Raw genomic sequence first — 11,447 nt, 5'->3', positions numbered from 1 at the left:
CAGAGAGTGCTCCAACCCAGGCAGATCAATACATTGGGAGTGAAAGGGATAAATGTCCTCAAGAGCAAAACAGGGACAAAAAGAAAGAATTGTGTCATACTAAAGATGAAATGATAAGAAAAAAAGCAAGAAAATTGGAGAGGCTAGAAAGACTGTAAGAATTATTTAAAAAAAACTAAAATTTTACAAAGCTGCTCTTTTTATTCTTTATTTTTTTTAAATCAAACTTAATCCCTTTTGGACTGGAGCCTGTCATAGCTGCTGTTAGGCAAAGACCGGTCTGTCATTGGGCCACACTGTCGCACACATGTTCACAGTCTCACCCAGGGACAATTAAGAGTGACCAACTGAACTACATGACATGTTTTTGGACTGTGGGGTAAAACTAGAGCTCCCAGAGAAAGTCTACACAGAAAGGTCCCAGCATGAATTCAAATAAGGGCCTTCTCTCTGTATGGTGTCCACTACACCACAGTGCAACCCTTCACAAAAGCAAGATATTTTAATTAAAAATCTCAAGTCAACAGAAGTTATTTTAGGCCTAAGTTTACCATACTTTCTTAATTTATACTTTGACAAGCGTCATCCATCCATTTTGGTGGTTTTTAGATTACTTTTAAGATGGAAAATCCTGGCTCCTTAGCAACAATTTTAAATTTATGATATGAAGAAATTTTAATACATTGATAAAATGTAGCATAGTAACTGTTAAAAGAGGACAAGACAAAGCAAGAACTTTGTTGCCAAACTTCCAAAAGTGCTGGAAGACAGACATGATATGGAAAAGATTCAAGTAAACGTAAAAAGAAGTTAAAGAAAGTCAAGAATGAGTAAAGAAAAAGTTAATGTTGAAAATGTTTCTTTATTTTTTAAATTGATGTCACTCCATTTGGGTAGGCTACTGTTTTGTTCTTTCATTTTAGTATTTTTGCTCATTTTGCCTTCTTTAATAAAACCTCCCATATAAAGAAAAGTAATATGATTGTCATATGTTCCTACCAGGAGGTGAGTGATTAATAAATTAGGGCATTAAATAAATATATTTTTTCCAAGTAAAAATAATGTATATAAAATTCATTTCTTTAACATTCACATGTGATTTCAGCTTTTAAATGCTTCTCAAAACATTTGGATTCTTAACATTGTATTGCTGATGTGTACTCAAGTCGTCGCTGTAAATGATAAATTGTTCTCAATCGACCTACTTTTATAAATAAAGGTCTGAAAGTGGAGCAGTAAGGAAGTCATTTGACATTTTACCTGCAAGAGTTTGTAAAAAAAAAAAAATGAATATAACTTTAATGTTCGCCTGGGGCCCCGAAACTGCTAAGTCCGCCACTGGCCTGCAGAAAACCCACATGCACGGGTAGAACATTCAAACTTTACTCAGAAATAACCCAGCCAGGATTCAAACCAGTTAGGCGAGTGCTAACCACCTTGCCACCATGCAGCACCTTCACAATGACAAACGATTTTATTTCACAATCTCAGTTAAGGGTAAAATCTATGTTAGGTCTGAGTGTACCACACTATTTTATTTTTTAAGCTGACAAGCATCATGTAATTCTATTTCTAGTAATCTAAAAAAAATCATTGCCATTTAAACAGATTTTTTCTGATAAAATTCAAATAAATTTTCGTAGCGGAGCCACCTTCACTATCCTATCTGAATGGGTGAATGGGACTGTGACTGCAAAGCACTTTGGGCCTTCGAGGACGGCATAAAAAAGATGCTATACAAGTATAAAAACACAAATTCATCATGAGAAAAAAAGATTGATTTCTTGTAACTGTAACGGGCGTCTCCCACGTTCCTCTGGGTCCTGAACGCCTCGCCCGTTCCTCTGCGTTGTGTTCAAATAAGGAGGATGACGAGTCTTCGGGTTCTCTCTGTTTTATTCTGACATGAATGGACAATAACAAATCCGTGACTGCAGGTCTCCAGAACATTAATTCCTTCTTTAACGGGAGATGGCGCGAACTCCGCGGACACGACATCATTGCACATACCTGACATGAATGGACAATAACAAATCCGTGACTGCAGGTCTCCAGAACATTAATTCCTACAGAGTCACAAAAATGTCCAAATTCAATATCCAAAAACACAAATAAAACAACATACACATGGAGAAAAGAATCATCCGTACCTTCTTTAACGGGAGATGGCGCGAACTGAAGACAAGACGTGAATCACGTCTTAAGTCTCGCGTGATCTCCAGAAGGGGGCAGTAAACCCCGTACAAACAAAACCAATAAAAGGTAAACAAAAATACCTTTCCATAAATGGAAATAAGGATTTTGGTGAGATTTCATTACGAACAAAAAACCATACATTTACTTCTGGGTTACATAACCACATCATTTTAATAAGAAAATGTTAAAAAAAATTATTTTTTTCTTTTTGTCACTAATTCAACTGATAAAACTGTCTGCTTCTTTTTTAGCACTTTAGGATTTTGCCTTCTTGCCTTAATTTGGATGCCATTACTTTTAAGACTAATTTGCATTTTTTCATAGCATGAGAAATTAACCCCCCCCCCCCTTATCTGTTTCTGATCATTTTTTTCTTTTAAACGAGTTTCACTCTTTCCTCATCTGCTTCAGTCACTAACATTCGAAGTCTCTTGATTCTGACAGATGTTCATTTTCAGTCAGTAAAGTTCTGTACCTGTCCAGTCCTTATGTACTGGTTCACATGATCTGTGAAAATGTGAAAGAACCTAAATGTAGCATGTGACTGGAAACGATTATTTTAAGGTTTCATAGTTTGCTTAGTCACGTCACAGATATGACATACCACACAAAAACAATGTGAGACCTGGTACTGACTGGTATTGATTGAGTTTGGTTCTTAACGGACCCCGTCTTTAATTCTTTAAGCACACACATGCAAATTCAAGGAAAAATATAAAGTGGTTTGGTATTAAACAAGTCACAACCAAAAAAAGCCTTTTTGTTTTATGTACAAAGAAATTCTTTAGAGTGCTGACATGGTAGATGCCTTAGTAACAGTTTCCAGCAATGGCAAAACCGGTCTAACAGGTGGAGAACTAGTGCTCTTGGCACGCCCTGTGATCTCAGCAATAAAGAACAATGTGAGGGTGAAAGGGGATGTCATTAGGAGGAGGAGAGAGAGCACACCTTCCATGATTGTTTTTTTAAGGAGCTAAATTAAAACTTAGTCAAGTAAAACAGAGAGAAAAAGAAAGAAAAAGTATTGGACTCCACCATGATCTGACTGTTACCTGCGACAGAATTCAATCAGACCTTTACAGGCGTCATCCACCTGCTCTCTCGCTTCCTGCACTTATTCAAATGGAGTATGGCAAGGTAAGCTATAGCTTGTATTTATTTTGTACGGAAAAAAGGCTGCTCTTTATTTATAAATCTCTCTTTTAGGGTTTTCTTTGTCTCTGACCTACACTGGTTAGATTTCACCTGTTATTGTAAAGTTTTTATTTAGGACATTAGTTGCATTCTGCCCTTTCCCATGTTTGCTCTGGTGGGATCTTTGATAGTTTGTTGGTTATGAACTTGTATAACTAAAAGTCTAAGTAAGCAAGTTGATTATTTGTTAAAGTCAAGGGTCAATTTTCTTGTCAAGTTTAAGATTAACTTTAGTTTTTTTCCCTTATTTTCAATTTAATGCCTCATGTTAGAGACATTTTCTGGTGTTTACTATGTTATCATGGAAACGGTAAGGGAAAAAAAGAGTAAATACAATCAATTATGTCCTGCAATGAAAACACAATAAACACCAGTGGCTTCTTTTGTTTAACCTTTTTTGTGTGTTTGAAACTTGATCGGTACATAATTCTGTGTTACAGAATTGTCTTCTGCTTTTGTTTGTTTCAAACTAATGTTACAAAATGTTCTTTGTAAAATGTTATGAAGGCCTAAGTTGATGTGATCATTTTGTTTATAAGAAAAGAAAAATAAGAAGAGATTATGAACTTGTTTTTATCACATTTCCCTTTCTGTAAATAAAAGCTGGCGATGAGACTTTCAAGCCAGTGTGACCACATATTTGAATACATTCACAACATTCCTAAAGAGCTCCGGCTCAACTTAGTCAACATGATTTGTCCCTTTTCAAGTTTCTACATCTTCGACAAAGTAATTTTTTTTATTTCTTAATTAGACAAACAGTCAAGAAAAAAAGGTTTTGCCTTTAAGTAATTATAGTTTCGACCATCCAAATGAAATGTGATTCCTTACTCCTGAAGCTGTAGATTATTATCAAGTGCACATAATACGCAACCTGACAGCGAACATCAGCATAGAGGACAAACTAATCTAATTCTTGGCTGGCATTTTTTTCAGATACCGCTGTCTCCGGTGTTTTTTCAGTGTGAGGAATAGGAAAGGACATGAGGAAGTGACATTAAAGCAAAGCTCTTTAAATACTGTTGCCAGGAAACACCAATAGTGAATTTGTGAACCTTTAAGCCTGCCAAAACAATCTGGAAAATAATAAACATGCTGCTTTTAGATAAAAAAAACACATTATATTGTAAGTTTTTATAAACAAGCATGTGAGTTGCTTCTTTTGTTTAGAAGTTGTTCTATTGTTTGATATAATCATGCGGTACAAAAATAGAAAAAGTAGTCCAACCATTAATATTTAGCTTTTTTTTTAAGGAATCACCCCCTCCTCCTTACGACTCTATCAATAGTCAGCCCCCCTATAAGCCTTACGATGGGCTGAACCACCCACGCTACATTCCCCAGTATCCACCACCTGTTGTTGGCCAACAAGTAATACTGGAGTCTATACGTGAGTTGTACCTCCGTCTTTCTTAGTTTTTGATAACACTTGAAGGATGTTGTACTTCATGTTGCCACTTTCTCTTCCCATTCAGCTCCCAAAACGAAGAAGAACGGTTGCGAGAATAATCCACAGTGTTACAAGGCGTGGATTGCAGCTGCGGTGGTGCTCATTCTGCTGGGAGCTGGCATCTGGCTTGGAGGTGCAGTTTTGATTCACAAAATTCACACTTTGGTTCATTTACATTTTGAGTTAAATATGTCTGAGCTTTGGACCACACTTCTTAATATTCCAAGGTTTCATATTGAAAATAGCGTTTTTAATACTTTTGATGGTATTGAAGGAAGTCATTCCAAAACTCTATGCATTCTATAAAGATTAAGGTGTGTTTTACTTTTGGGGTCAGATTGTGGTAGCAATTTTTGTAGTGACCTGTGCACTGTGAGTTTTTAATGTTTTAATTTATTTATTTATTTTATGCAATTTATTTATTTTGTCTTCTGTATGATAACCTAAAAACATTTTTTTAAATTGGTATTGGTATGATTATTGTTATTTTTATTTATTATTGACTGGTATTTTACTCCATAGCAAGCCTTTTTATTTTGTCTCAAAATGTCCTGGAACTCCGCAGTTGCTTTGGCTAAATTCTGAACTCAAGAATTAGATAATAAGGTCATCTTAAAATAAAAACATGAATGGAATTACCTCACCTTCTAGTTTTAAAGTTGTCAGGACGTGATTAAAATAGAACTATCTCCACAAAAATCACAGGAATTTACATAAAAATAGAGCTATTTAAACAACGTTGTGCAAGTCATTTCAAAACTGGCACACAATATAGATGACGTGTTGAAAAAATTCAAATTTCTAAAATTTGGTGTCTTCGCATGACTGATAGACACTCTGATTAAAGACCAAGCACAAGATTCAGGCTTGATCTGGACCAAATTAAACAAATTCAGTCCAGACAAACAGACTTTCCTGGTCTGAATACATTTAAAATGTTAAAGTGAAACCATAAATAAAAACAACATAGTTTGGAACATTTATTTTCTTATGTTAAAGTATTTTGGACTGGCTGTCAAGAATAATTTGATTTTTGGTGATTTGTATGTAATAACACTGCAGTTACTGAACATACAATGAGCGAGTTATTACAAAAATATATTAAAATCAACTATACTTTGGAGTAACTATAAACCACTTAGTTACACCGAAAATAAATACATTAACTAGAATATTTTACTTATGTACATAAATTCATGTTGACTACATCACACTACTGTAAAATCTTTTAACATCACTTTCCACTATTTATTTACCATTGTTACCTACTTACCAACAGTTTATTATGGTACAAGATCAGAAGAAAGTTCTCACCATGAAGATGACAAATATAAACCGCCGGACAATCCATCTGTGTCAGTGAGTGACAACTGCCCCAACACTACTGTCCAGTGTGACGGCATAGATGACTGTGAACTGGGCTCTGATGAAACTAAATGTGGTAAGTGCACACATACAGCTCCAGTTCTTGTCAGAATTATTACCAAATGATTTATTCCAAAAGAAGTGGGAAAAGGATTTCATTTCAAGATTAAAAATTGCAAGCTTCCTTTTTGTAATTTTTGAATTATTCTGACAATACAGCATTCACTTACAATTAAAGCATCAGTTTCCCTGTAAAAAAAAAATCTACAAATAACATATTGGGAAATAAATGGAGTTGAGTACTTGAATTACAAATTTTATCTTGTTAGTTTTTTTATGTGTAATGTAACCTGAGCAAAAATAAAATAAAGCTGTCTTTTATTCTAAGCTAATATTTTATATCTTTGCTTGTCACTAATAAAAAGGCACTCTAAGTCTGTCTCACTGTTTGTCATTTCAGTGAAGTTTGGTACCGACAACAGGCTGCTGGTCAAGACAGTACAAAACACTGCCTTTTTACCAGTGTGTTACGATGGCTGGTCCAAGAAAAATGCAGATGAGGTCTGCAGACAGATCGGATTCCTTGGGTAAATCGCTCACAAAATCAGATTCCAAAATAAGAGCTTTAAAAAATGATGGATTCATCTTATCATGGAGAGTTTTTTTGACAACTACAGATTTTGTGGAGCTAAAGATATTTTGTACTGTCTATTGCTCAAGAATAATAAGAATATAGAATATTTATGAGTTGGCAAGAGTCTGGCGATACGATACATGTCTCACGATACGTATCACGATATAATCCCAAGACTGTACCAGAGCAATATTTCCCTTTTTTTCATAGCTAAATCTAGCTTTTAAACGGTTCAGGAGCCTGAATGTTAGCCAATTTTTTCCAGAAACTTTTCAGTGTGATGACGGGATGTATGTGCATGATAGTCTGCACTGCAGCGCTGCAGCTCCATTTTCTCACACGCTGAAGTAAACACGGATTTCACCGCTAATCACCACAACGTTGGCCTTTTTTCAGAGTATGATACACATTGCTTTGATCCATCAGGTCACTGAACTAGCATCTATAGCTGTGAAGTTCAGCAGAACTTTGGCCCACTTTGTCAAGAGCCTTTTGATGGAGGCTCCGTGCATGTCCCGCACAGCTACAACTGTTCTGATCTGAGCCGCTACGAAGCACCGCAATCTGGATTTTTATATGATACTAGCAAGAACATGGCACAGGTCGGAACCCATGCCAAGTAAAAATTAAGTAGTACATGTCTTATTAATTAAATATTGTCTTGTCAGCATTTTATATCGATACAAGTATCACCAAACAAAATATCGTGATTTATATACCTATATCTCAAATGTACTCACAATTTTAGGTGCTATCTTGAACCACAAAATCTTTGAATACTAGATTAGAACTTGAGTTGCAGACAGTAAAATTTTTGAACAAGGACTTTTGGATTAGTGGGTGGACTGTACTCTAGTGAGAAGTGGGGCCTTCTTGGTCGTTTGGTCTTCTGAGCCATTTGGCCAAACTCAGAATTTTGGCAACCTGTAAGAATGAGAAAAAATATATGTTCCACCTGAAACAAATCCACAAACTAGTTCTTATTTACTACCCCTGGATGTCTAGGGTTAAACTGATTTTTTACGTGTCTCAGTTTGATATAGATTTAAAGACCTAGTGATTCAAACATGTGATGAAACACTGTTTGAGCTTATCTGTTGTCTGAATGGTGGTTCTTTCTGTTTCCAGGTCTTTTGACAGCAAGCCAGTTTCTTCAGAGAATTCTAACGCTTTAGAATTGAACAACCAATCATCTTCACCTATCCAGAGTCGGGTCAATGTTAGGTATGAAATCTGTTAATTAATTGTGTGCACATACTGTAAGTTATGTTTCCCTCTAACTTTTTTTTGTATGTGTTCCACAGTTCTTCCTGCCCAAATTCACAAATTGTTTCCCTGAATTGTATTGGTAAGGATCTTACTATCATATACAGATTTTTATTTTTACACAGTACTTCTATCTCATTTGCCTTCTAAATATGAATTAATTTGATTGGTTTTCATGATAATACTGGGCTAGCTGATAATGGTGTTTGAAAAAGATTGGGTATTAGACAACGTAACATTGCTTGCATTAAGTCAGTGAATGAAACCATCTATCAAAGCCATTGATGCTGGTGTTTTTATACGCATATTGAATTTTCAACATTAAAGTGCCATCAGAACCCTAAGTATTTAAACGCTTCCTTTGTCGTTGCCATTTATTGAGACCCACTCAGCTAACTAATGTTTGTTTTTATTGCTGTTTGATGTGACGCCCCTCATTCCCAGATTGTGGTAAGCGGTCTTCCACATCCAGGATTATTGGGGGCACCATAGCTAAGGCAGGACAGTGGCCATGGCAGTTATCACTGCACTACAGAGGATCCCATGTTTGTGGGGCGGTCCTGATCTCATCTGAGTTTGTCTTGACAGCAGCCCACTGCTTCCCAAGGTAACAGCGTACAATCACAACTTACTATGACATGTACTGCAGGGTTTTTCATCCAACCGATGTAAACGTAACATGAAGTTTACAAGTGCAATCAATACAAAACTTAAACATGTGACAGTTTTTTGTTGTGAGAAAAAACATGACTGAGTAGTAGCTATACTTTAATTTGTTCTTGTCGCTGTTGCAGCTCTATGGGTACCACTCCAAGCTACTGGAAAGTGTATGGTGGAACCGTGTCTTTGAACCAGCTTCCTTCTCCTTACTCGGTTAAGAAAATCATTCTCAACAACAATTACGACAGCAAAACTAACGATCAAGACATAGCTCTAATCCAACTCACATCACCAGTTACTCTCAGTGGTAAGTACTTTAAAAAGAAATTCACCTAGTATATGTCAAGGTGAAGAAAAGCAAAATTGTATTCATGAATGTTTAATTGAATAAAATGTAGTGAATTATTTCATATGGCAGACATTATTGTTAGAATAAGAACAATTCAGAATGTAAAGTTTTATGATGTAGAGCGATTTCACATGCAATTACAGATGTAAAAGCTAACAGTCCTGTAAGAAATAGTTTTATAAGCTCTCCCCTGTGTTTTTGTGTAGACCGAATTCAATGCAAGACTGAAGTTGAGTTTATAAAAACATAATAATTTCAATCATCCCCAGATAACGTTCAACCAGCTTGCCTGCCACTTTCTGAATTTCCGACAACCAGCTGTTGGACCACAGGTTTTGGCACCACTTCTGAAGGTTCTGGTGAGTTCAAGTACACACTCTGTTTTTACATGTGACAATTTTTTTTACGTAAAAAAGAAAAAAAACGTTCTCAGTAGTGTTTTAATTATGATTATGAAGTTTTTAACCAAAATCTCACAACCTAAATGTCTTAAAAAGCAAATTTTCATGTTTATCTGAAGCCTCTGTTTCTAAAATTACCTCTGAGGGGGCGTGGCTTTTGGGGCTGAAATGAGCAACTCCGTCCCTGATCCCTATGATACGATGATAGCTCTGTTCTGCGAGCATAAATCTTCACCGCTGCTACATATAAACCTCAAACAATATTGGTAACGTCCAGCCGTATCGTTTTGCGCCGGATGTCAGCTCAGATAAGGAAGTGAAAAGCTTCTTGGACCGAACTTATATATATATTTTCCACACATACATGTTAAAAAAAAAAAACCATGATTTTCATCAGAGGGGGACTTTAAGTGTGTTTTTTACATTTTATTTTCTTTCAAGAAAATAGAGATATCGTACCCTAAAACAGACAGAAATGTCTCAAACCCTATTAAATATGGTGTTGAGACAATTTCTCAAATGACGTTAGTAAACAATTTATATATTTAAGGTCACATTGAAATTAAAAGGATAAAAGGTGTTGCAAAGTTTAGCTGTCTCAACTTTATTTTGGAATATTTTACAATTCAGAGGCTTGTTTTATTGAATATGTGATGACACTGAAAAATTTCACCAGGACATTGACATTGAAAATGATCACTGAGGACATATTTGTGACCAAACGTACTTTATTTTTGCTCATGAAGGTGCTGTTTCCACTAACCTAATGGAAGTGAATGTGGACATCATCAGCAATGATGTGTGCAACAGTCGTGCAGTGTATGGAGGTGCAGTGACCGACAACATGCTCTGTGCTGGAAACCTGAGCGGAGGCAAAGATTCTTGTCAGGTGAGCAGCTGTTTTCATCTGACATTTTACAGTAATAAATCTAAAAAACGTTACATTATTCTCACTCGAACATTCCAGGGTGACAGTGGAGGTCCGCTGGTGTGCCAGGTAGGTGATCACTGGCACGTGGTGGGCCTCACCAGCTGGGGGGCTGGCTGTGGTAGAGAAAACAAGCCTGGTGTGTACACAAACGTCAACAGCCTCTTACCTTGGATCTACGCCGAAATGAAGGTAAATCTAGATGCAAAATGTTCACTAAATTGTAAAAAATCTAGTTTAATGATGCAAGTTATGTGCCGACATTAACCTCCTTTCTCATTTGTTTTGCAGAACGCTATGCCATAATGTCACCCTGAGCCCAGCGATGCTTAACTTTTTAACAGACATCTGGATTGTCATTGCATGACAGCAGAATGCACAGAAGAATGGATTCAGTCTGTTGCACTCAGGAAAATATCAATTTGTCCTTACACAATTGACAATTTGCACAAGTTAAAGCATAAATATGATTTTGAATATACAAAACATAATGGTGATTATTTGTATTCATTCAAATATTGCACTTTACCTTAAACGATCAATTTGCTGATTAAAAGCTGACTAACCTTGTTGAAGTAATACACAATCAACTGTGATCCTCTGAATCTGAATATTCTTCCAAAATTGAATGATTTGGTGTATTTTCTCTGGGATAATTCACTTCACTGATGACGTGTTTATTTAACAACAATAAAAATATATATATGTTTTTTTTCTGAATAAACAATCTATGAACACTGTTTTTTTTTTTATTTAAAGTCCCACTCAAATTATATATTTTCTTTAGTAAAATCATTTCTAGTGGTCTTTTAATTATGATTATGTATTCTGTTTTGTTTTCTACGACACATTTTCTGCAGAGCAGGAGAAGCTATCAGAAATCCACCTCTGAGTTGTGGGTGGAACTGTTGGCGGAGAAACTAGCCAGAGCTTATTTCCCATCAACCCTTTGTTTACACCCTCTCCTGCTAAATTTATAGCACCTCACAAGCCCAAGCTAACAT

General features: G+C 35.9%; 1 protein-coding gene and 1 long non-coding RNA gene across 2 annotated transcripts; one reads left to right on the top strand and one right to left on the bottom strand.

The window, feature by feature from the left end:
- Window positions 1-1,878: 1,878 nt before the first annotated feature.
- LOC112149026 lies at window positions 1,879-2,352 on the bottom strand. Its single transcript, XR_002919726.2, has 2 exons — window positions 2,151-2,352; window positions 1,879-2,066 (listed from the first exon to the last, which is right to left on the bottom strand). It is a non-coding gene; the product is annotated as an uncharacterized LOC112149026 (long non-coding RNA).
- A 755-nt stretch (window positions 2,353-3,107) lies between these two features.
- On the top strand, window positions 3,108-11,183 carry tmprss13a (transmembrane serine protease 13a). Its single transcript, XM_024276545.2, has 13 exons — window positions 3,108-3,333; window positions 4,645-4,780; window positions 4,866-4,973; window positions 6,120-6,281; window positions 6,666-6,792; window positions 7,968-8,063; window positions 8,144-8,187; window positions 8,550-8,712; window positions 8,900-9,072; window positions 9,384-9,473; window positions 10,262-10,404; window positions 10,483-10,635; window positions 10,735-11,183. Exons 1-13 carry the CDS (start codon window positions 3,319-3,321, stop codon window positions 10,747-10,749), a joined length of 1,425 nt encoding a protein of 474 aa, XP_024132313.1. The 5' UTR covers window positions 3,108-3,318; the 3' UTR covers window positions 10,750-11,183.
- Window positions 11,184-11,447: the final 264 nt, after the last annotated feature.

Source organism: Oryzias melastigma, linkage group LG13 (genome assembly GCF_002922805.2).
Source record: "Oryzias melastigma strain HK-1 linkage group LG13, ASM292280v2, whole genome shotgun sequence".
NCBI lineage: Eukaryota > Metazoa > Chordata > Actinopteri > Beloniformes > Adrianichthyidae > Oryzias > Oryzias melastigma.
Note: the sequence above shows the minus strand (reverse complement) of the source record. Positions and strands in the feature narration are given on the sequence as shown.

Excerpts from the sequence above, each read along its gene's own strand:
- tmprss13a (XM_024276545.2), top strand. Across the intron at positions 8,713-8,899 it reads GCAGCCCACTGCTTCCCAAG|CTCTATGGGTACCACTCCAA; the intron begins GTAACAGCGTAC and ends TCGCTGTTGCAG. Across the intron at positions 9,073-9,383 it reads ATCACCAGTTACTCTCAGTG|ATAACGTTCAACCAGCTTGC; the intron begins GTAAGTACTTTA and ends AATCATCCCCAG.